This window comes from Bufo bufo, chromosome 11, assembly GCF_905171765.1.
Source record: "Bufo bufo chromosome 11, aBufBuf1.1, whole genome shotgun sequence".
Classification (NCBI taxonomy): Eukaryota; Metazoa; Chordata; class Amphibia; order Anura; family Bufonidae; genus Bufo; species Bufo bufo.
The window spans coordinates 94,441,631-94,468,664 of NC_053399.1; the positions used below are offsets into that span (position 1 = coordinate 94,441,631).

The following is a 27,034-nucleotide window of genomic DNA, read 5'->3' on the forward strand; positions in this document are numbered from 1 at the left end:
GCACGGCAGCACATTCAGCACTGAAAATCTTGTCACGCCTGTGGATCTGCAAATCTGAATGGTGTTTGGCGCTCACCACCGAGATATAAACACTGGGTCTCACCTGTGTCATGGCCAACATGGAGACCCGACCAGTAGAAGGTTTATTTCTACCTTCTATTGTGTTGGCAAATATTTGTTTGGCAAATATTTGGCTGGATCTCACAGGCAGGAAGGCTGTAAGTGTATTACAGTGTGTAATACACGCAGGGGCGTAGCGTGGGGTGGGCGGGGGCCGTTGCCCCGGGCGCCACATTGCAGGGGGGCGCTGTCCGCTGGGCTGGCACAAGTTAAATCACCGACGCTGTGTTGTTGTTTTTTTCACACAGCGCCCGGCTGCAGAGCAGAGTGAGGAGGCGAGGCGGGGCGCACACGGCAGTTCCCGATAGGCTCCGCCCACCTTCCAGGCGGGAAAGACAGTGCGGAGCCAGGAGCCGGAGCAAGAAGAAGCAGAAGATGGCTGCCGCACTGTCGTTGAATCAGTAGTAGACTGTAGTCCAGCCTAAAGACAGTGATTCAAGCGACCCTGAGACAGAGGGAGTGACAGTCAGTGTCACTGTCCCAGAGTCCCAAAGTCCCACCCTGAGTGTGTAATTAGGTCAGTAGTGACTAGTGTACTGTGTTGGCTTGGGCTGAGGGCAGGCAGGCTTTAGGGGTAATATATGATAATATGAGTGAAGTGCCACTGTGCAAGTCAGTGCCATGAGAGCCAGGCCAAGGCTGCCAAGCAGATGGCACCATGGCACTGCACTACAGTCAGGGTGCTGGTGAAGGATGACCAGGGACACTGAGACAGTACTGCCTCTCTGGGATGCCATCTGCCCATCTCTACTGTCCATATACCAGGCCTACCCTGGTATATGGACAGCAGAGATGGGCAGATGGCATCCTCTGGGCAGTACTGTCTCTCTGGTCATCCTTCACCAGCACCCTGACTGCCACGGTCCTGCTTGGACTGGCTCTCATCGCACTTCACTGCCTGGTGCTTGGCTATCAGCACTGAGTGACAGTCAGTGTCATAGTGTGACTGAGTCACTCAGTGCTGATAGCCGAGCACCAGGCAGTGAAGTGCCATGAGAGCCAGGCCAAGCAGGACCGTGGCAGTCAGGGTGCTGGTGAAGGATGACCAGAGAGACAGTACTGCCCAGAGGATGCCATCTGCCTATCTCTGCTGTCCATATACCAGGTCTACCAGCATTACTAACACTCAAGTGACTCAGACTGTTAGGTGTGGGTTGACCAGGCGGTATATGAAGGGGTAATACTGGTAGGCCTGGTATATGGACAGCAGAGATGGGTAGATGGCATCCTCTGGGGGTTGTATCTTATATGGGACTATATACTGGAGGAGCTGAAGGGAGAGTGATGTATTTTACATGGGACTGTTTGCAAGAAGGACTGAAGGCAGGGGGAGGGATGTATCTTACATGGGACTGTATGCTGGAGATGCTGAAGGGGGCCATAATTATTACTATAATACTACAGAGGTGGTCATTATAATAATAATAATACAGAGGGGGCCATTATATATTATAATTATACAGAGAGCATTATACTTATGGGCACTACGGGGGAAGGGGACGTCTGTTATCTGAGGATGATAGTAAAGTGAGGAATCTAAAACATTTTCTGCGAAACTTTGCAGAGACGAGAAGCGGCTGAAAGAAGGTGTCATGACGGTCCTATCTCCGAATGAAGACGTTGAGGAAAGTCTATATCACAGGAGATGTCACTGGATGTAACAGGTATGTGGTGCTGTATTCTCCTGTATATTTCATAGCAATGTATGTTATGCCCATCCAAATATCTGCTTTGGGAGGGTGGATATAGAATTTGTCCCACACTGCCTCAGCCTGCCCCCAGACTTGAGGTCACACTGTGTGTGTTCTAAATTCTGGGGCCTCACACACATCTACTACATTATCTGGACTCAAAGAGTTATCACTGTGTTATCTGTGGTGTTACATAGGACTGCAGGTGACATCTACTACATTATTTGTAAAAAAAAAAGGGGTGTGGTCACAGGCGGGGGGCGCGGGGGGCGCAATACTTGGCTTTCCCCGGGTGCTGGCTACCTACGCTACGCCACTGAATACACGTATAGTACAGGTGATCAGACCCCCAAAAGTTGTGGGTAAAAAATGAAAAGTTAAAATAAAGTTCTGAATAATAAAAAAAGATCGACCGGTTCACATGATCCACCCTGTCAGGTGAATGCAGTTTAAAAAAAAGTGCAAAAACAGCTATTTTTGGGTCATCTCATCCTGCAAAAAATGAGATCCTACCTAAGACAATCGTCCAAAAAAATTAATAAAAATAGGGAAGTCAGAAAAGGCAACACAAAAACAAGATTTCATTCTGTTTAAAAATGTATTTACTGTATAAAACTTAACAAAAATAAAAATAATAGACATATTGGGTATCGTTGCATCCGTAACAACCTGATGTAAAAAATATCACATGAGATGTCCCTCAGGTGAATTTTGTAAAAAATAAATAAAAAAAACTATGCCATTTTTGTCACCTTGCCTCACAAAAAGTGTGTAACGCCAAACGATCAAAAAGTCTTATGTACCCCAAAATGGTACCAATCAAACCGTGATCTCATCCTGCAAAAAAATGCTGCATCCGTAACAACCTGCTCTATAAAATATCACATTGTATGCCCCCTCAGGTGAATACTGTAAAAAAAAATAAAGAAATAAACTATGCCAAAACAGCCTTTTTTTCACCTTGCCTCACAAAAAGTGTAATATCAAGCGATCAAAAAGTCTTATGTACCCTAAAATGGTACCAATTTAAGATCACCTCATCCCACAATAAATGAGCCTCTACATCAGACAATCACTCCAAAAATAAAATCCAATGGCTCCCATAAGCCAATCCATCAACATCTGCGCTGCAAAAGCCATATGGCGCTCCTTCCATTCTGAATCCTGCCATGTGCCAACCTCTAGCAGTTTACCACCACATATGGAGTGTTGCCATATTTAGGAGAACATGGATAACACATTTTGGGTGCTTTTTTTCCTGTTACCACTTGTGAAAATCAAAAATTTGGGGCTAAAGCAACATTTTATTGGAAGAAACGTTTTTTCAGATTCCGTAAAACGCTTAGGGGGTCAAAGTGCTTTGTACCCCCCTTAACATATTCTTTGAAGGGTGTAGTGTAGTTTCCAAAATGGGGTCACTTTTTGAGGGTTTCCACTGTAGGGGTATGTCAGGGTCTCCTCAAATACAAAATGGTGCCCAAAAACCATTCTAGCAAAATCTGCCTCCAAAAACCATATGGCGCTCCTTTCCTTCTGACCACTACCACATGCCCCAACAGCAGTTTACTACCACATATGGGATATTTCTGTAAACTACAGAATCAGAGTAATATATATTGAGGTTTAGTTTGCTGTTGACCCTTGCTGTGTTGCAAGACAAAATTTATTAACATGAAAAATCTGCATAAAAAATTACATTTTGAAATTTCTCCTCCATTTTCCTTTAATTCTTGTTGAACACCTAAAGGGTTAACAAAGTTTGTAACATCAATTTTAAATAATTTGAGGAGTGTAGTTTCTAAAATGGGGTCATTTATGGGTGGTTTTCATTATGTAAGCCCCTCAAAATCACTCTATATCTGAATTGGTGCTTAAAAAAATGGTTTTGGAAATTTTGTTGAAAATTTGAAAAATAGCTTTTTAACTTCTAAGCCTTCTAACGTCCTAAAAAACTAAATGACATTTACAAAATGATGCCAACATAAAGCAGACATATGGTGAATTATAACTGATAACTTTTTTTATGAGACATTACAATCTGTCTTAAAAGTAGAGAAATTCACATTTAGAAAATTGTGAACTTTTCCACATTTTTGGTAAATTTGGGATTTTTTTTATAAATAAAGGAAAAAAAATATTGTCTCAAAGTTACCACTGTCATGAAGTACAATATGTGACGAGAAAACATTCTCAGAATGGCCTGGATAAGTAAAAGCGTTCCAAAGTTATTACCACATAAAGTGACAGATGTCAGATTTGCAAAAAATGGCCTGGGCAGGAAGGTGAAAACTGGCCCGGGGTAGAAAGGGTTAATCCAATAATTATTGTGTTACTAGGCTGATATATCTGAAAAGAGAAGTGCAAAATCCTTTGTGTGGAAAATTCCCATCCAATTTCTTTTTCACTGTAATTCAAAGAGTGCCAATGTGGTTCTCCAGGGACTGCAGAACTTTATATAAGCAACAAAAAATTCCCTTGTCAAGGGAGCACTTTGTTACATTTTTGTCTGACCAGCTTTCCTAGACATCTCCAATCAGATGTTTCTTAATGTCATTAGAGGAAAAAACTATTTTACTGTATTGATTATATTTTCTTTAGGAGCCTATTTCCTCTGGTATCAGTTGAAGGGTAGGTATCCTTCTGATCATACAGCTATGAGGCAAGGGGGTTCAGTCCAATAGGTACCTTGAGTTGGTTTTAATGAAACCAAATTAAAATATCTCAGTAAAAAGGTTGTCGCCTATCTAAGGTCTTTATCACTCAGGGTTGAGCAGCTGTTTGGAGACCTTAATTGTGGTGAAGTAGACATAAGTCCATAATGGAGGAGCAATGGTCAAACAACAAAGCAGAGTACTTTTTGGACACTAGGTACAGCACCCAACAGGTTGAAGTTTTGAATTTATACAATGTTGATGGTCTAGGATGCACATTATTCCACCTGGCAAACCATCTGGCATTATTACTGCTCCATAATGCCTGACACGACCACTTATAGTGTGGTGCAAGGTTGTGATGGAGTAAATTCTTCACACTTATCAATAAAGAAACACTTTAAAAAATTATGAACACATAGGGGCACATTTATTAAGACCAGCGTTTTAGATGCCAAGCTGTCTTACATTTAGCCCATTTTCTATGCCTAAATCAAGCGTAGAAAATGATGAATTAGACATGCTTGCTGGCCCTTCCCCTTCCCCACCCACACCACACCCACAGTTTTAGACCTGGCGTGAGCGAGGTATAGTCGCAAATAGCAGCACAACTAACCGCTGCGCTGCCATCTGAGCCTAAAATACACCTAATTTCATATAAGTAAATGACCCCTATAATCCTTAACTGAAACATATTAGTGGATGGAGACCATTCTACTTTCTTGAAACCCATTAGTTATGCCTTTCCATTGAACAGCAGAAGAAGTAAGAAGTGAAAGCTACCCTGGTATCAATGTCTGCACAGTTGAGTTGTGACTTTAAGAAGTCATCATAGCAATCTGGGCTGCTTAGAGAAGAAAAGGGAGCCTGAACGGCTACTATCAGTTAAGATGTCACTTGTAAGTCAAAATCTTTTATCTTAGTGTCTCCTGACTTCAATTGACTCCATAATATTTGTCCTCACCCAGGGTCCATTTATTACAGTTTTACACTCTTTATAGAGCTCTCCATGCCAGGAGCTGAGCAGGCACCATAGCCTTCGGGAGGCTACTGTGTTCCCGGTGACAGAACAGCTACCTTGCAACGAGATTTTGGGGGCTCCTTGGCTATATTGACAGGCTTAGGCTTTCTAAAGGCTCTGCTCCAAATCCTAACATAGTAATGTTCCTATCAAGCCTTGCCTGTGGCAGGAACTCGCTGAATCTCCCATAGACTGCAATAGTAAATTATATTAGTCTATGGGAGAAGCAATGAGATTATTGCATGTTAGACTTAAAAAATATAAACCAAAAAATAGAAAAATTCTATAAAAATAAAAAGGGGTTACCACAAGGTTCAAATAAGGGCAATATTTTCAGGTACAGGGCTAAGACTGCAATCTGAGTATTTGGCCAAGTTAACAAAGCTTAGCTACATCTAGCTTTCGTGATCAGATTGTGTGCCCTGTGGGTTATTGTTTTCCTTTTAGGCCTAGTTCACATTTTAGTGATTTGGTGAGTGATTTCCATCAGTGATTGTGAGTCAAAACCAGGTGTAGCTCAATTGGGGCTGAGCAGCCATACCAGACACAACCACTACACAATGTACGGAGTCATGCCTGTTAATCAATGAGACTACAGGGGGTGTCGGACCCAACCAATCTGTTATCCATAGCCATCAATAAAATCCAGAAAAAACTCTTAAAGCAATTAATAGTCAGTGTGTGACCACTGTAGATTATTCACCCTGATTTCTGATAATTTGCAGTCACAGTATTTAGTCGTTGGCGAATTCTGTACAATGTAGCTAGGTATTATCCTAAGGATAGTTCATCCAAAAGTAAGTCCTGGAAAACCCCTTTAGAAACTATCAACACTGTATGGACCTTAAATTTCTACTTTGAATAAAAGACACAAACTGCTAAGATACATTTCAGTTTTTTGGAAAACATTCAGATAAACACAAAGAAAATTATATACAATAACATTTATTAAAAAACATTATAAATTACACACAAAAAATTATTTGCCATCACAGTGGAAGAGTAGAAACCATCTACTGTTAGATCACATACATTTTACTGAATTTCAGGGACTCTCTGGGTCTCCATGTTGGCCACGACACTGATGAGGCCCAGTATCTATATCTTGGTGGTGAGCGCCAAACGCCATTCAAATTTGCAGATCCACAGGCGTTAAACCACCAGCCGGCACTGAATTGTTTACTACAGCTGAGGTAAATGATGTCCCCAAGCATACAAAATGGGTGACAATTGTCAGTGGCAAGATCTACAGCGCTGAATGTGCTACCATACTGATTAGTGGTGTTACTTTCATCTCCAAGGAAGGCATCTCCTACAATGGAAAATATAAATTATATATTTTATATCTTTCCTTGGCAATTTTTTACTGTATTATTTTTAATAATTAACATTTTTTTGTATTTTTTTTCTCTATGCACTTACCAGCTGTACCCGAGTAATTTCCTGCAGACAATTTGTAGTAACTGCTTGCATTGCCTATGCTAAAGGAATCATATCTTGCATAGGCTTCATAGCCATCAAAGTCCCCGACGCTGATGTGCAGTTTGGAAGTTCTATCCTTCTGGTTGGTTAGGGCGTAAATGTACTTAAGGCCAAGCCAGTGTTCACCTTAAAGGAACAAAAAGAGTCAAATACACAAAAGGATGAAACCAGTTAGTTAAGTGATGGCATATCCATAGGGTATGCCATCACTTGATGACCATAAGGACCCTGACCATAGCTATGGCTCTTCTGATCATAGGAACTCTAATCTATCAATCTATCATAAGAATGAAAGGATCAAGTCCCTTCATCATTGTCCTTGCACAGCTGTACAACAACCCAGAAAATCCAACCGCATAGGCCAGTAACCAATAGTAACATTTATTATCATGATAGATGAGGGTCCCTAGAGTCCGACCTACACTGGTCAGCAAGTGATGACATATCCTAGGGATATGTCATCGTTTACCTAGATAGAAACACTTCTATATTAAATTTTATTTTTGGTAACTAATAGTCATGTTTTTGGTTCTTAATCTAACTGAAGAAACCACAACTAACAAGATTGTTTAGTCCATGAATCACAAAACCTCAAATCAATGTTTCCCATCCCAAGTTTCATGGAATTTAGCAAACGTCTGACAATGTCATATTAGAGATTTTTCAAAAAGGGAAAATGTTGTAGTGGCATTCCTGTCTCAATTACTAGATTTTTTTGGGGGGAAGTGGGGGAGGGGATTACAATATTAACAATATAATTAATATAATTGACATCAAACAGAATTTATTCAAGGAAAAGCCTATTAACACAATCATTGCAAGAATCGGGTATTTGTTGGGTCATGTTTTCAATGTTTTTGCCTTTCAAAAAAGTGCAGTGAACCGATGTTGATTGACCTGTGTGCCATGCAAAACGTGCATCAAATATAACTTTGAGCTGATATATCTGCTTGCTTTTACATGTCTGACATTAAACAAAGGTCTAGGCTATCATTTTACTCCCCCAAAAATTCTAAAAAGAATCAATTTAAGCAGTTTTTAGGGAGAAATAGTTGTGAATGGCTAAAAAAATTCTACAATCTTTTTGGATAACGAACTACAATACCGAATGCAAGTTCATATTGGTGCTGTTTCTGCAAACAATTTTCTTTAAATCTCATAAAGAGGGTAGTCTTGGCTTTAAGTGTGCCAAGATTATCAGTAAACCATTATTTTATTATAATGCGTTATTCACCTTGGAGATCGCCAAATCCATTTTCATACTCTGTCCACATTCTCTCAAAGCTTAATCCATCTTCTCCATTGTGTTTTTGGATTAGAGTCCAGCCACCATTTTTAGACATTTCACAATATACCTAAAATGGGAACATAAATATTTTAATAGTAGATCCTATTATTTTCTGACTGTAAGGAGATGATAAAATTATAATTTTCTAAATTATATTCTCATTTGTTTTCAAGATCAACATTACAGTATGTAAAATAGTCAAAATGGTTGGCCCAATTTCAACCCATCTTTTATATTAATAACTTGTCAGACACTCATGGGTCTCAAATCTCTGTTTTTGGATGGACAAATATTTGCTACCTCCACCTCCCCCATAGAGCATAGGATCATGATTAACAGCTGAATGAGTACATTTGGCTGTTTTAAATGCTATAATTTCAAAAGGGTCATGTATTCTTACCCTGAAAATATGAGGATTTGGGCACCCCTCGTCTATCACAGTGGAGAGAGACCCAAATATCTCATCTGAATTGACTTCAATGGGAGCACCATGTTATGGCAATCTACCTTTACTACAATGTTGAGGGTGGTGTGTAGCTCCAGTGCTGACTTCCAGCAACGGAGCTGCACAGAGCAGCTAATTGGTGGGGGTGCAGAGTGTCAGGCCCCTGCCGATCAGTTGGTGATGGTCTATCCTGAGAATAGGTCATCAATTAAGAAAGGCTGGACAACCCCTTTAGGTAAAGTCCAGGATTCTTATCACTGTCTTACCGGGAAAGAGAATTCAGCTTCCTCTGGCTTTATTAGGTATATTCCACTGGTAGTAAGATTATTCCTTTGCCATATATCCGAGCAGTCATAGCCTACCGAAAATCAGAGAAAAAATTCATTGTATTAAAAAAAATACATTATGCATGACATCCTAAGAACATCATTGATGTATAGTATAGTATAGTATATATATATATATATATATATATATATATCTTTTTAAAATTAACCGAATTGAAAAATTTACATTTTATAAAAAAATAAGTATCTTACCTTGAACCACTTGAGATTGAGCCTGTAATCACAGATACATTATAGATTATTAAAATTGTTTAAGCAACATTACATCACTAACATAATATAATTTTATATAATATTTATAGTATTCCATCTACTGATATGCCAACACTTGACTTCTGACCCCCACACACACGTGAATGCTCAAGTTGTCTGACAGGGGAATAAGCCATTGGTAGGTATAACTGGTGGTGCCATTAGAACAAATGATTGGACATGCTGACATTCAAAGTGCCCGATGCTTCATTCCCCTGACATCTGCCTTTAGCGAGAGTTAAGACCTTCCCCCCCATACACATTATATGGTCATATCTGGGGCAACCATTCTTGGAACTTATTGTTTCTTTCCGTGCATATTTATATTTGTATGTTATGAATTTTTTTTGAGATATCTGTATAAAATTGGATCTATTTTCTCTGACATTTCCCTAAATCTTAAAAAAAAAAAATTCAATTTATTATATTTTAAAATCAAAATCAAATTGTTTTTCAATGTATTAAATTATGAAACAAAAATGTTCTCACCTGTGATTTAGTTTGATAGAAATAGAGACTCAACAATAAGAGACATCTGAAAAGTTTCATGGATATCATGGTTCTGATCCTAAAAGTGTAGGCATTTTCATTAATAATTGTATTTTTTTTACAAAAAGTAAATTATATTTTGACAGTAAAATAGTGAAAGTTAAAATGACAAGAATAACATGCAAACATTAGATTCATGAAAAACATAAAATAGAATTAGAAATTTTCTATAAAGGTGAATCAGATTCAAAAGAGAAAATCCTAAGAAGTAGGATCTTCCTGAGGTACTTACTCAGTATAGCCAATGTCCAGATCACCTACACTGGAGCTGAGTACAATATACTACTCCTTGCTGTCCTCCTTTTATACCCCTTTGTACATGGGTGGAGTCCAAAACCAGCAAATCAGAAGACGCTTCATTATCAGTCTTTGTTTTTTGTACAATTAGAGCCATTAAAATTACAATAATACCTTATCTTAAAATTGCCCATAATTAAGATCTTTAATAATACTGTAATATATGTATATAAAAATATAATGGAAATCATTGCAACTATATATATACTTTAATGAAACATGACTTTTCCAGGGGGATTTGAGCACTTTTGATTTGGGTTTAATTTACTCGTACCCAAGTTGACCCTGCCTACTGATTCCTTAGAGTTTGATCCAAAATGAATTTCAGAAAATTTACTTATCTCTAATTTGAATATTACATTTTGTGTCACTTATATATTGAACTCCCAATAATATGCAGAGTTATGTTTTTACTGTATTTAAAAAATCATGTAATGAAAAAAATTACAAAACAATCTATTGAAATGTTTAATGTGTTATAGTGGCAGGCAGGTACCACAACATGATGAGTGTTTCCTGTGGGATCAGGAATGGGCAATAGCTCTAATGGCCAGGGCAATCTCAGATGTCTTCTAACGCTGGTCAGAACAACTGAACATTGATGATTAGTGTTTAATAAAATAATATTTAAAAAAACTGCATTTGTAACAAAATAAATGTACAGTACATTAAACGCTAATGCTTATCAAGAACAAACTACAATTTAAAAAAATCACATAGATTTAATATAATTTATTTTGCCAGTTAATACAAGCCTAAGCATTTAACATTTTTAACACAAAAAAATCATCGTTCTATGTATTCCAAAAACAAAATCCATTTTAGAATTGGAAATTAATAGACATGAGTGAACTTCTTGAAATTCATTTCTGATTAGATTCTGTTTGTAGTTAATGATTAATTTTGATAAAACTGAAATATTTTAATACCAGAAAAATGGTTTAGGATATCTGTAAGTATATTAATGTTATTTAAAATACATAGATAACATAAACATGGCTTTTCGATTTCTTAGAAATAAATTTTTTACATATTTTATTTTTATTTTTATTTTCTCAGGTTTTTCACCAGTTCCTATAGTGTTCAGCTCAGCATTTTTCATGGTTTTGCTCTTATGCTTGAAACCAGCCAGACAATGAAGTATAGGAAGATTTTGTCATGGATAATGACTTCCCATTTTGTCAGGAGCCACAAACATGAAAGCAGCAGAACTAAAGAAAGACAATGAACCTATGACTTGGACTACAACATAAGTTCAAAGCAAGATAGAACTAAAACCAACACAATACATGACGTAAACTGGAAAAACGACTATGTAGAATATTCTATGTGACTGACAACTTTCCTTCACCTGGAGACTCTTGATCAGTAGTTTTGCCTCACTATATCTTAAAAAAAAAATATATATAATTTTCTCCATCTCCCTTACAAAATTCAAGTCAAATATTCAAGGGTCTGTTTATGAATCAATGATTAATTTTTATAAAACTGAGGTATTATAGACACTCTATGGTTTATGATATCTTTAATTATATTAAATAATATATTGATCATATTAAAACTTTCCTTTTCAATTTTTTAGAAACCAATCTAGTTTATTTTATTACTTTTTGTTTACGTTTTTAAAATTCTAAGCCAATGTCACCAATTCCCACAGGGTTGAGGTCAACATTCCTCATGGTTTTGCCCTTGTGCTTGAAACCAGCCAAACAAAGATAGGAAGGTTTTCTTATGGATAATGACTTCCCTTGAGGTCATGTTTTTTTTCAGGAGGCGCAAACTTAAAAGCAGCAGAAGAAAAAAAGACACTCAGTCTATCAAAGAAAAATGGACCTAAATCCAACACAATACACATAGTAGACTGGAAAGACGACTATGTGGAATGTTCCATGTGACCAACAACTTCCCTCTACCTGGAGAGTCTTGATCGACAGTTTTGTTCATTTAGAATAAGACCTTCATGTTTTTTTATGCTAATTAAGCATTGTTTATAAAAAAAGTCAGCAAAATACCCATGTCATGAACATAAAAAAATGTTTTCTACCCTTGGGATACTGAAGTGGTGGTCACAGGCTGAATAGGGGCTGACCTATCCATATGGCTGTGTACATACTTGGTGATTTTTAGAATTTATTTTTACAGTTTTTGCCATGTAGCTACCTTACATCTGGTGGCATCAGAGGCAGAGCTTGCTAAGAGCTCATTTGCATAACTTCTTCCCAGAATTCCAGGGGAGCATTGCTTCGCCTGTTAAACCTCTCACTCCGGTTAAGGCATTCTCCATAAGGAGATATAGAATCCCTCAAATATATTTGTAAAACTAAGGCTACATGCACACAACAGTTAAAAATAACCGTGTGATGGCCGTTTAAGTAAAAGCAGTCACACATTGTTAGCTTTTTTTTAACGGCCAGTGAACAGTGGGCGTCAAAAAATAGGACCTCCTATTGTTGGCCATTTTTGCGGCCCGACGTGCTCTATTGAAATCAATGGGACCGTTTTTAATGGCCGCTTAGTCAGAAGTGTCTGAAGGCCATTAAAAACAGATAGACTAGAACAATATGGCCTTTTAGGGGTTTCATATTTTTTTTAAATACCTCATCCACTTGTACACAGAGCAGCAGTCACTCCTATCTTGATTGAAAAGGACCTGCCAAAAGAACCTGCGCTCAGCATGCTGATGTCATCACGCTAAGCACAGGTCCTTTTTAATCAAGAGAGGAGTGACTGCTGCTGTGTGTGCAAGTGAATGAGTTAAGTATTTTTTCTTAACTAAAGCAAAGCATTACAGCTGTGGGCCACAGGAGATGACTGGCGTAAATGTTGTATGTTCTGCCTATGTCTTAAAAATGCTTTATTCCCTTGTGTGGACCACCTGTGAAGTCCTCGTATGTGACCACTATATGTTCACTTTATGGCAGTATTATTGGTTATATTAGTCATTGCATAGTGGTGGCTTCTGCACTGTGTAGAACTGCATTTGTTGTCCACCATTTCCATGTACCAGTCTCTATGGGGCCTGTACAAATCAATATATACAGATTAGTATCTATATTTTATTATTTTTATTAATTTCCATGTTCCACAGCCCCCATACATTGATTGTCATCCCTCATATTGGTATCTGAATTCTAGAATAAAGGGGTTTATGGTTATAACAAATTATGCTCTATTCACAGAATATTGGATAATTACCAGATTGTTGGGGTCCTACCCCTGGGACCTCTACTGATCAAAATAATGAGGACCCTGTACCCTGTTAAGTCTCCCCCTAAATAGATGGTGTGGTTGGTTGGAAATGTGCACCATCACTCCATTAATTTCTATAGGAACGCTGAAGATAGCCGAGCACTGTACTCGGCTATCTATGGCTCGTCCAGAATGGAGTTCTGGCACGCTTTTCCAACCAGCGCCTCCTTCAATTTCAGGGGGGTCTCCACAGGATACAGGGTTCCTGTTTTTGTAAGTGGTAGGACTTCCACCAACCAGATAGCTATCCCCTATCCAGTGGAGCACGTAAAATATGACGAGAACATACAAAAACCATACAGATGTTGCCTTTGATTTGGTCCGATTTGGTCCAAATCAACCCCATAATAATAATCTTTATTTCTATAGTGCCACCGTATTCCACAGAGCTTTACAAATTCAGAGGATTCATGTACAAAATAAAAGACATTGCAACATAACTGGCTAATATACTGTACAACTGAAACACTAGGAATTGAGGGCCCTGCTCGCAAGAGCTTACAATCTATGAGGAATTGGGGGTGACACATAAGGTTACTAATCAATTTTATCTCAATCGAAGTGCTTTGATTGCCTGGAAAAGTCTCTCTCTCTCTCTCTGTATTCTGTAGAATCAGAACTTTTTCAAAAATTGGAGTCAAGTTCCACATTTTTAGAATTGATTTGTTTGACTCTACTAGCCACTGAGCCATCACTGGTTACATGTGCTGAGCTCTATGTAATGGAAAACGGTGGACTACAAATGCATTTAATCCTGCCCTAGTGCCAAAAATCACATTGGAAACCACAAAAATACCACAGCCTTAGGATTTATGCACAATAACGCCAAATATATAAGGCCTAATTGTACCTCTGACTTCACACAGAATTTTACCAGTTTGACAAGTGTTATGACATGCTTCTTTGGATGCCACATATAAGAGGTATTCTCCCCTATACGCTCTATTTCATGGGAGGAGCCTCCATAATACAGAGCCATATAAAGGTGCCATATGGTGGCAGACAGAAAGTCTATGACTCCATGAACCCCATATCAAGACTACATCTCTTATTTCCTATCATTTATTACTGGTTTCTGTCTGGTCCCAGGGGAAGGGTGCTTCAGGGGTGGCATCAAAGAACAAAAAACATGAAGAAATGTCCTAGTGTAAGGATTGTCAGGACGGTTAGAGAGATAAGGGGAATGTGATTAGCTTTTCTGATCAAACCAGTTATGGCTTGGGAGAAGTCTGGAATTTAACATGGTCAGTAGATAACAACTTTCCCAATGACTAAAGGTGACCATACACCCAAGAGTAAATCTAGCTGAATCTGCCGATTCTTATGTGCATGACAGTGTGTGGACTCTCCATTGATACATTGATAGATGATGTTGGGGTAAAGAACCCCTTTAAAGGGCACCTCTGATGTTGCTGTCACTCTAGCCTCCTTCAAAACCTAAAATCTGTTGGTGGTAGAAGCAGCTGCTATTTGATTAAAGTTCTGGAGGTAGAAATTTACTCATCTCTGGTGGCTAAAGCTGGTGCTTTGCAGCACTGGGATCTTGGGTTCAAATCCGACCAAAGGCAACATCTGCATGGAATTCATAATATATGTTCTCTTTATGTTTCTATGGGTTTCCTCTGGTTACTCTTTTTTCCCTCCACTTGCCAAAAACTTGCAGGTAGGTTAATTTAGAAATTAGCTTGTGAACCCCAATGGGGTCAAGACCCAGTGTGAGCTATAACAATCACTATGGAACATGGAGATTTATTTCTACAGACCCTATAGAGACTGGTACATGGAAATGGTTGACAACAAATGTAGTACTACATAGTGCTGTAGCCATTACAGGATATACCATACTACTCTACAAAGACCAACTTAAGCACCAATATTGGCATACACTGACCATATACTGGTTAAATATCAGGGCTACAAGCGAATACAACATTGTACAGACATAAGCATTACAAATAACTATTATGTCAGTCATCTCCAGTGACTCACAGGTGATGTCCTCTCTAATTGAAATATTTTGGCTGTGTGCATGTTTTTTAATGTTATGTCCATTAGAACAGAGGATTGACATATTGAAATCCAATATAAACAGTCTTGAAACAACCCCCCATACATATTATTCTGGAAAATCAACCCACCAGGGCTGGCTTTTATCAAGGCCTCTACTTTCCCAATGGTAGTGTAGACCCCCCCCCCCCCCCCCCTTCCAAGACGCTAGACCTGGGTGACGTTCCTTTAATTAGCCCTGTTTGCCACATTTCTTCTTACCTTTTTTTTTATCAAAATGGCAAAAAATATTTTCTGGTAGTTTTACAAAAAGAAATGTGGCAAAAGCCTTAAGAAAAATGTAAAAAAAAAAATCTGTATGTACACAACCATTGGGATAAGTCAACATCCTTATTCAGCCTGTGGTTACCATTTCAGTATTCCAAGAGTAGAAAAGAAGACTTGTCCTGTTAACAACATAACGAGTATATCAATGAAATTTTTTATGACTAATGCTTAATTAGCATAAATAAAAATGAAGGTCTCATCCTAAATGAACAGAACTGCAAACCAAGAGTCTCCAGGTAAAGGGCAGTTGTTGGTCACATGGAATATTCCACATAGTCGTTTTTCCAGTCTACTGTGTGTATTATGTTGGCTTTAGTTATATCTTGCTTTGGTACAATCGATAGGTTCAGTGTCTTTCTTTTCTTCTGCTGCTTTTAAGTTTTTGGCTCCTGACAAAATCATGACCAGACTGGAAGTCTTTATCCATGAAAAAATCTTCCTATTTTATTTTTTATTTTATCTGTAATTTTAAATCACATTACTATATTAATAGATATAATAAACCATTTAGTGTCATTAAAATATTTTAGTTTTACAAAAATGAATCATTAATTCACAAATAGACCCTTCTCATTTCTAAAGATGAGCGAATCGATTTGAACGAATTTTCTAAAAGAAAAAAGAAAGTTATGAAAAAATTGGGGGAAAAAAGAGAAAGAGAATATGCTTAGGTCTTAAAGGGGTTTTCCAACCCCAAAAATGCCCCCCCCCCCAAATGCCCTGGCCCTTCACACAGATTGTACTTAGCTCGCTCCCCGGCACCCACGTTGCTTCTGATGCCCACACGATCACCGCTGCATCTCCCCGTTGCGTGGATAAAAGCATCCGACAATGGGGGGTGGGGTTGCGGGGGGGAGGTGCGGACTGCCAATAGCAGGCCACAATGGGAATGAGCCTCTTTAGCATCGCGGGTGATGCTAGGGAGGCTAGTTTCCGACGCGGGAATGGTAACATTGAACTCAGTGAAATTCTCAATCGAATGGGGTGTTTCTATATAGGTTAAGTAATGCTATATCCCTAGGATATGCCATCACTGGCTGACTAATGTGGATGTGAACCTAGGGACCCTCATCTACCAAGATAATAAAAGTGCCAAAGCATTTTGTAGATCGAATTTACTATTGGTTTCTGGCTTATAGGGGTGAGTAGCCATTCTATGGGTGGCTGTAGAGCTGTTCAAGGACAATGACGAATGGAGTTGGCCCTTTCATTCTCATGATAGATAAGGGTCCCTATTGTCAGAGCCACACTGGTCAGCCATAACTTACCAAGACAGACACACCCTTTCAACTGACAATTTATAATTTCAACTTCCAATTTTGTCAATATATTTGTGAATCACCAAGTTCTCCAGTTTCCTCCCCTCATGTACTTGACTCTTTTTGTTGATTAAGGTGAACACTGGCTTGGCCTCAAGTACATTTACACCCTGACAAACCAGATAGGAAGACCTTCCAAACTGCACATCAGCATCAGAGACTTTGATGGCCATGAAGCCAAGATACGATTCTGTTAGCATAGGTAATGCAAGCATCTACTATAAATTGTCAGCAGGAAATTACTCGGGTACAGCCGGTAAGTGTATAGAGAAAAAAAATACATTAAAAAAATGTCAAAATGAAAAATGATACAGAAAAAATTGTTGAGGAAAGACTTAAAATATATAATTTATATTTTCCATTGTAGGAGATGCCTTTCTTGGAGATGAAGGAAACTGCACCAATCAGCACGGCAGCACATTCAGCACTGAAAATCTTGTCACGCCTGTGGATCTGCAAATCTGAATGGTGTTTGGCGCTCACCACCAAGATATAAACACTGGGTCTCACCTGTGTCATGGCCAACATGGAGACCCGACCAGTAGAAGGTTTCTTTCTACCTTCTATTGTGTTGGCAAATATTTGTTTGGCAAATATTTGGCTGGATCTCAGGCAGGAAGGCTGTAAGTGTATTACAGTGTGTAATACACGCAGGGGCGTAGCTGGGGGGGGAGTTGCCTTGGGTGCCACATTGCAGGGGGGCGCTGTCCGCTGGGCTGGCACAAGTTAAATCACCGACGCTGTGTTGTTGTTTTTTTCCACACAGCGCCCGGCTGCAGAGCAGAGTGAGGAGGCGAGGCGGGGCGCACACGGCAGTTCCCAATAGGCTCCGCCCACCTTCCAGGCGGGAAAGACAGTGCGGTGCCAGGAGCCGGAGCAAGAAGAAGCAGAAGATGGCTGCCGCACTGTCGCTGAATCAGTAGTAGACTGTAGTCCAGCCTAAAGACAGTGATTCAAGCGACCCTGAGACAGAGGGAGTGACAGTCAGTGTCACTGTGCCAGAGTCCCAAAGTCCCACCCTGAGTGTGTAATTAGGTCAGTAGTGACTAGTGTACTGTGTTGGCTTGGGCTGAGGGCAGGCAGGCTTTAGGGGTAATATATGATAATATGAGTGAAGTGCCACTGTGCCAGTCAGTGCCATGAGAGCCAGGCCAAGGCTGCCAAGCAGATGGCACCATGGCACTGCACTACAGTCAGGGTGCTGGTGAAGGATGACCAGGGACACTGAGACAGTACTGCCTCTCTGGGATGCCATCTGCCCATCTCTGCTGTCCATATACCAGGCCTACCCTTGTATATGGACAGCAGAGATGGGCAGATGGCATCCTCTGGGCAGTACTATCTCTCTGGTCATCCTTCACAAGCACCCTGACTGCCACGGTCCTGCTTGGCCTGGCTCTCATGGCACTTCACTGCCTGGTGCTTGGCTATCAGCACTGAGTGACAGTCAGTGTCACAGTGTGCCAGTATAACATGTGGACACTGTGTGATTGCTTAACACTATAGTAGTAGGCTACAGCGAGATGCTTAGTTAAAATTAGAGGCTCACACTGCCCCCCGACATGTTTCGCCGTGTACCGGCGTCTTCAGGGGTTAGGGCAGAGTGTGAGCGTGTCCACTCGCGGCTGGCCTATAAGATCTTCGCTTGTGATGTGTTTCCTGTGGGTTTTCGCTGTGGGGCGTGATTAGGGTTCAGGACTGAGGCGGTGATAGGACGCGCTACAGGGCTCCACCCCCTGACGTAATTAGGATCCAGGACTGAGGCGGTGATAGGACGCGCTACAGGGCTCCACCCCCTGACGTAAGCATCCTCTCATCCATGTCCTTCTAGTTCGCTTTCGTCATGGGATTGCGCTGCGCATGTCTTGTGCACTTAGAAGTTTTCAGATAGATTTTTTCTGCGCATGTCGGCCGACTTAGTTCCCAGACCTTCAGATTCCAGTTATGACACTTCATTACGGCGCATGCCCGTGGACTTCATCACTAGCACCATCGGGTTGATTCATCATGGTATGTATCCTGACCTCTTATGACCAGGTATGGTTGTATATGCCGGAATGAGTGTCTGCTATATATCTCAACATCCTTAGTTGTACAGCCTGTACATTCCCTTATTATTTTATTTTACCACTTTGTACTCATATCTGAAGGTTCAGTTTCTTGTCGGCCCTTATGAGAGATAAAAGGGTGCTCATTATGAGCACCCTTTTATCTCTCATAAGGGCCGACAAGAAACTGAACCTTCAGATATGAGTACAAAGTGGTAAAATAAAAAAATAAAAATCTATCTGAAAACTTCTAAGTGCACAAGACATGCGCAGCGCAATCCCATGACGAAAGCGAACTAGAAGGACATGGATGGGAGGATGCTTATGTCAGGGGGTGGAGCCCTGTAGCGTGTCCTATCACCGCCTCAGTCCTGGATCCTAATTACGTCAGGGGGTGGAGCCCTGTAGCGCGTCCTATCACCGCCTCAGTCCTGAACCCTAATCACGCCCCACAGCGAAACGCACAGGAAACACGTCACAAGCAAAGGTCTTATAGGCCAGCCGCGAGTGGACACGCTCACACTCTGCCCTAACCCCTGAAGACGCCGGTACACGGCGAAACATGTCGGGGGGCAGTGTGAGCCTCTAATTTTAACCAAGCATCTCGCTGTAGCCTACTACTATAGTGTTAAGCAATCACACAGTGTCCACATGTTATACTGGCAGCGCGCAGCCAGCTAGGCACCGGTGTGTAACCACATAGTAGCAGATCACCCTGGTCAGGTGACATCCTGACAGGGCATTCCAAATGGACATTGAAAGGCCAGTGAATGCTGGAAGTTTTAACCATTTACTTATTTAGTTATCTACTTAAGTATTAGCAGCATTATCAATAAAAGTTATGTCTTAGCTATTGGTAGGTACAGGATCAATAGTCGCAGATAGCGGCACAACTAACCGCTGCGCTGCCATCTGAGCCTAAAATACACCTAATTTCAGATAAGTAAATGACCCCATAATCCTTAACTGAAACATATTAGAGGATGGAGACCATTCTACTTTCTTGGAACCCATTATTTATGCCTTTCCATTGAACAGCAGAAGAAGTAAGAAGTGAAAGCTACCCTGGTAGCAATGTCTGCACAGTTGAGTTGTGACTTTAAGAAGTCATCATAGCAATCTGGGCTGCTTAGAGAAGAAAAGGGAGCCTGAACGGCTACTATCAGATAAGATGTCACTTGTAAGTCAAAATCTTTCACCTTAGTGTCTCCTGACTTCAATTGACTCCATAATATTTGTCCTCACCCAGGGTCCATTTATTACAGTTTTACACTCTTTCTAGAGCTCTCCATGCCAGGAGATGAGCAGGCACCATAGCGTTCGGGTGGCTACTGTGTTCCCGGTGACAGAACAGCTCCCTTGCAACGAGATTATGGGGGCTCCTTGGCTATATTGACAGGCTCAGGCTTTCTGAAGGCTCTGCTCCAAATCCTACCATAGTAATGTTCCTATCAAGCCTTGCCTGTGGCCTGATCTATGGGAGAAGCGATGAGATTATTGCATGTTAGACTTCCCTAGGGGGACTAAAAATAATTGTCAAAACATTTTAAAATGTTTTAAAAAATATAAACCAAAAAATAGAAAAATTCTATAAAAATAAAAAAGGGTTACCACGAGGTTCAAATAAGGGCAAGATTTTCAGGTACAGGGCTAAGGCTACTTTCACACTTGCATTGTTCTTTTCCAGCATAGAGTTCCGTCACAGGGGCTCTATACCGGAAAAGAACTGATCAGTTTTATCCCCATGCATTCTGAATGGAGAGTAATCCGTTCAGTTTACATCAGGATGTCTTCAGTTCAGTCGTTTTGACTGATCAGACAAAAGATAAAACCGCAGCATGCTACGGTTTTCTCTCCGGCGAAAAAAACTGAAGACTTGCCTGAACGCAAGATCCGGCATTTTTTCCCATAGGAATGAATTAGCGCCGGATCCGGCATTCAGAATACCGGAATGCCGGATTCGTCGTTCCGGCATGCGCATGCGCAGATCGGTAAAAATGTGTAAAAATGTACAAGACGGATCCGTCGGTCCGCATGACAAGCGGAGAGACGGAACTGCCCGCCGGATCACACTGCCGCAGCTGTGAAAGTAGCCTTAGACTGCAATCTGAGTATTTGACCAAGTTAACAAAGCTTAGCTACATCTAGCTTTTGTGATCAGATTGTAAAACCTGTGGGTTATTGTTTTCCTTTTAGGCCTAGTTCACATTTTAGCGATTTGGTGAGTGATTTCCATCAGTGATTGTGAGTCAAAACCAGGTGTAGCTCAATTGGGGCTGAGCAGCCATACCAGACAGAACCACTACACAATGTACGGAGTCATGCTTGTTAATCAATGAGACTACAGGGGGTGTAGGGCCCAACCAATCTGTTATCCATAGCCATCAATAAAATCCAGAAAAAACTCTTAAAGTAATTAATAGTCATGCCTACAATCAGTGTATGTGGACACCAGAGGATTTTTTTGGGTTAGTGATACAGTGTGTGACCACTGTAGATTATTCACCCTGATTTCTGATAATTTGCAGTCACAGTATATAGTCGTTGGCGAATTCTGTACAATGTAGCTAGGTATTATCCTAAGGATAGTTCATCCAAAAGTAAGTCCTGGAAAACCCCTTTAGAAACTATCAACACTGTATGGACCTTAAATTTCTACTTTGAATAAAAGACACAAACTGCTGAGATACATTTCAGTTTTTTGGAAAACATTCAGATAAACACAAAGAAAATGATATACAATAACATTTATTAAAAAACATTATAAATTACACACAAAAAATATTTGCCATCACAGTGGAAGAGTAGAAACCATCTACTGTTAGATCACATACATTTTACTGAATTTCAGGGACTCTCTGGGTCTCCATGTTGGCCACGACACTGATGAGGCCCAGTATCTATATCTTGGTGGTGAGCGCCAAACGCCATTCAGATTTGCAGATCCACAGGAGTTAAACCACCAGCCAGCACGGAATTGTTTACTACAGCTAAGGTAAATGATGTCCCCAAGCATACAAAATGGGTGACAATTGTCAGTGGCAAGATCTACAGCGCTGAATGTGCTACCATACTGATTAGTGGTGTTACTTTCATCTCCAAGGAAGGCATCTCCTACAATGGAAAATACAAATTATATATTTTATATCTTTCCTTGGCAAATTTTACTGTATTATTTTTAATAATTAACATTTTTTTGTATTTTTTTTCTCTATGCACTTACCAGCTGTACCCGAGTAATTCCCTGCAGACAATTTGTAGTAACTGCTTGCATTGCCTATGCTAAAGGAATCATATCTTGCATAGGCTTCATAGCCATCAAAGTCCCCGACGCTGATGTGCAGTTTGGAAGTTCTATCCTTCTGGTTGGTTAGGGCGTAAATGTACTTAAGGCCAAGCCAGTGTTCACCTTAAAGGAACAAAAAGAGTCAAATACACAAAAGGATGAAACCAGTTAGTTAAGTGATGGCATATCCATAGGGTATGCCATCACTTGATGACCATAAGGACCCTGACCATAGCTATGGCTCTTCTGATCATAGGAACTCTAATCTATCAATCTATCATAAGAATGAAAGGATCAAGTCCCTTCATCATTGTCCTTGCACAGCTGTACAACAACCCAGAAAATCCAACCGCATAGGCCAGTAACCAATAGTAACATTTATTATCATGATAGATGAGGGTCCCTAGAGTCAGACCTACACTGGTCAGCAAGTGATGACATATCCTAGGGATATGTCATCGTTTACCTAGATAGAAACACTTCTATATTAAATTTTATTTTTGGTAACTAATAGTCATGTTTTTGGTTCTTAATCTAACTGAAGAAACCACAACTAACAAGATTGTTTAGTCCATGAATCACAAAACCTCAAATCAATGTTTCCCATCCCAAGTTTCATGGAATTTAGCAAACATCTGACAATGTCATATTAGAGATTTTTCAAAAAGGGAAAATTTTGTAGTGGCATTCAAAAAAGTGCAGTGAACCAATGTTGATTGACCTGTGTGCCATGCAAAACGTGCATCAAATATAACTTTGAGCTGATATATCTGCTTGCTTTTACATGTCTGACATTAAACAAAGGTCTAGGCTATCATTTTACTCCCCAAAAAATTCAATTCAATTTAAGCAATTTTTGAAATGGTTAAACAAATTCTACAATCTTTTTGGATAACGAACTACAATACCGAATGCAAGTTCATATTGGTGCTGTTTCGGAAAATGTTTTATTTAAATCTCATAAAGAGGGTAGTCTTGGCATTAAGTGTGCCAAGATTATCAGTAAAACATTATTTTATTATAATGCGTTATTCACCTTGGAGATCGCCAAATCCATTTTCATACTCTGTCCACATTCTCTCAAAGCTTAATCCATCTTCTCCATTGTGTTTTTGGATTAGAGTCCAGCCACCATTTTTAGACATTTCACAATATACCTAAAATGGGAACATAAATATTTTAATAGTAGATCTTTTTATTTTCTGACTGTAAGGAGGTGATAAAATTATAATTTTCAAAATTATATTCTCATTTGTTTTCAAGATCAACATTACAGTATGTAAAATAGTCAAAATGGTTGGCCCAATTTCAACCCATCTTTTATATTAATAACTTGTCAGACACTCATGGGTCTCAAATCTCTGTTTTTGGATGGACAAATATTTGCTACCTCCACCTCCCCCATAGAGCATAGGATCAAGATTAACAGCTGAATGAGTACATTTGGCTGTTTTAAATGCTATAATTTCAAAAGGGTCATGTATTATTATCCTGAAAATATGAGGATTTGGGCACCCCTCGTCTATCACAGTGGAGAGAGACCCAAATATCTCATCTGAATTGACTTCAATCGGAGCACCATGTTATGGCAATCTACCTTTACTACAATGTTGAGGGTGGTGTGTAGCTCCAGTGCTGACTTCCAGCAACGGAGCTGCACAGAGCAGCTAATTGGTGGGGGTGCAGAGTTATCAGGCCCCTGCCGATCAGTTGGTGATGGTCTATCCTGAGAATAGGTCATCAATTAAGAAAGGCTGGACAACCTCTTTAGGTAAAGTCCAGGATTCTTATCACTGTCTTACCGGGAAAGAGAATTCAGCTTCCTCTGGCTTTATCAGGTATATTCCACTGGTAGTAAGATTATTCCTTTGCCATATATCCGAGCAGTCATAGCCTACCAAAAATAAGAGAATAAATTCATTGTATTAAAAAAAATACATTATGCATGACATCCTAAGAACATCATTGATGTATATTATATATATATATATATCTTTTTAAAATTAACCGAATTGAAAAAATTTACATTTTATAAAAAAATAAGTATCTTACCTTGAACCACTTGAGATTGAGCCTGTAATCACAGATACATTATAGATTATTAAAATTGTTTAAGCAACATTACATCACTAACATAATATAATTTTATATAATATTTATAGTATTCCATCTACTGATATGCCAACACTTGACTTCTGACCCCCACACACACGTGAATGCTCAAGTCGTCTGACAGGGGAATAAGCCATTGCCAGGTATAACTGGTGGTGCATTAGAACAAATGATTGGACATACTGACATTCAGCGTGCCCGATGCTTCATTCCCCTGACATCTGCCTTTAGCGTCAAGACCTCCCCCCCCCCCCCCCCCCATACACATTATATGGTCATATTTGGGGCAACCATTCTTGGAACTTATTATTTCTTTCTGTGCATATTTATATTTGTATGTTATGATTTTTTTTTAGAGATATTTGTATAAAATTGGATCTATTTTCTCTGAAATTTCCCTAAATCTTAAAAAAAGTTTTTCAATTTATTATATTTTAAAATCAAAATCAAATTGTTTTTCAATGTATTAAATTATGAAACAAAAATGGTCTCACCTGTGATTTAGTTTGATAGAAATAGAGACTCAACAATAAGAGACATCTGAAAAGTTTCATGGATATCATGGTTCTGATCCTAAAAGTGTAAGCATTTTCATTAATAATTGTATTTTTTTTACAAAAAGTAAATTATATTTTGACAGTAAAATAGTGAAAGTTAAAATGACAAGAATAACATGCAAACATTAGATTCATGAAAAACATAAAATAGAATTAGAAATTTTCTATAAAGATGAATCAGATTCAAAAGAGAAAATACTAAGAAGTAGGATCTTCCTGAGGTACTTACTCAGTATAGCCAATGTCCAGATCACCTACACTGGAGCTGAGTACAATATACTACTCCTTGCTGTCCTCCTTTTATACCCCTTTGTACATGGGTGGAGTCCAAAACCAGCAAATCAGAAGACGCTTCATTATCAGTCTTTGTTTTTTTGTACAATTAGAGCCATTAAAATTACAATACCTTATCTTAAAATTGCCCATAATTAAGATCTTTAATAATACTGTAATATATGTATATAAAAATATAATGGAAATCATTGCAACTATATATATACTTTAATGAAACATGACTTTTCCAGGGGGATTTGAGCACTTTTGATTTGGGTTTAATTTACTCGTACCCAAGTTGACCCTGTCTACTGATTCCTTAGAATTTGATCCAAAATGAATTTCAGAAAATTTACTTACCGTATTTATCGGCGTATAACACGCACAGGCGTATAACACGCACCTTCATTTTAAGAGGGAAATTTCAGGAAAAAAATAAAAATGCTGTATGGGGGCGGGGGCCACAGGGAGACGTTATACTGTATGGGGGCAGGGGCCACAGGGTGATATTATACTGTGCGGGGGCAGCCGCTTGGTGACGTTATACTGAATGGGGCACTAGGGCAGCCCCAAGGTGACGTTATACTGTATGGGGGCAAGAGGGAGACGTTAGTATGGGGAAGTCCCTGTCCACCCCCTATTCATGGAGGGTGAGTGGCTGGAAGTTGGAACCTGGCAGCACTCCTATTGACACTTCACTGCCAGGGAGAAGAAGCAGAGCGGCAGCCTGACAGCAGAGCATAGCTGACCCAGAGCAGTCACCACACACACTACCTGCTGGGCTATCTATCACGGCACAGGCTGCCACCATGTCAGGAGCTCCTACTACAGCCGCTGACTAACTTGTGCCTCCGCTGGGAGCTGACTTCCGGCCCGCGGCGCCCGACTTCCGGCCTGCACAGGAGCGCTGATAACACTGCGGTAAGCAGCCCGGACTTGCTGCACCGGGCTGTGTATTAGAGGAAAACCCGGCGCAACCCTAGCCCTGCTACCTGCCCGCAGGGCTAAGCTGCCTGCACAAACTACCTGCCCGGTGCCCGGAACTGCATGTCCCGGGCGTCGGGCGATAGGAATTCCACACCCCTGTAACATTATATCGGCGTATAACACGCATACATCATTTGCCCCCTATTTCAGGGGGAAAAAGTGCGTGTTATACGCCGATAAATACGGTATCTCTAATTTGAATATTACATTTTGTGTCACTTATATATTGAACTCCCAATAATATGCAGAGTTATGTTTTTACTGTATTCAAAAAATCATGTAATGAAAAAAATTACAAAACAATCTATTGAAATTTTTAATGTGTTATAGTGGCAGGCAGGAACCACAACATGATGAGTGTTTCCTGTGGGATCAGGAATGGGCAATAGCTCTAATGGCCAGGGCAATCTCAGATGTCTTCTAACGCTGGTCAGAACAACTGAACATTGATGATCAGTGTTTAACAAAATAATATTAAAAAAAACTGCATTTGTAACAAAATAAATGTACAGTACATTAAACGCTAATGCTTATCAAGAACAAACTACAATTTAAAAAAATCACATAGATTTAATATACTTTATTTTGCCAGTTAATACAAGCCTATGCATTTAACATTTTTAACACAAAAAAATCATCGTTCTATGTATTCCAAAAACAAAATCCATTTTAGAATTGGAAATTAATAGACATGAGTGAACTTCTTGAAATTCATTTCTGATTAGA

General features: G+C 39.6%; 2 protein-coding genes across 2 annotated transcripts; both read right to left on the reverse strand.

The window, feature by feature from the left end:
- Positions 1 to 6,502: 6,502 nt before the first annotated feature.
- On the reverse strand, positions 6,503 to 17,218 carry LOC120981571 (angiopoietin-related protein 5-like). The gene is made up of 6 exons (XM_040411109.1): positions 17,069 to 17,218; positions 9,238 to 9,259; positions 8,965 to 9,056; positions 8,200 to 8,320; positions 6,906 to 7,091; positions 6,503 to 6,795 (listed from the first exon to the last, which is right to left on the reverse strand). The coding sequence occupies exons 1-6, from the start codon at positions 17,216 to 17,218 to the stop codon at positions 6,503 to 6,505; spliced, it is 864 nt and encodes a 287-aa protein (XP_040267043.1).
- Positions 17,219 to 21,914: 4,696 nt separating this feature from the next.
- Positions 21,915 to 25,054, reverse strand: LOC120981572 (angiopoietin-related protein 5-like). Its single transcript, XM_040411110.1, has 6 exons — positions 24,986 to 25,054; positions 24,432 to 24,453; positions 24,182 to 24,273; positions 23,416 to 23,536; positions 22,317 to 22,502; positions 21,915 to 22,207 (listed from the first exon to the last, which is right to left on the reverse strand). Exons 1-6 carry the CDS (start codon positions 25,052 to 25,054, stop codon positions 21,915 to 21,917), a joined length of 783 nt encoding a protein of 260 aa, XP_040267044.1.
- Positions 25,055 to 27,034: the final 1,980 nt, after the last annotated feature.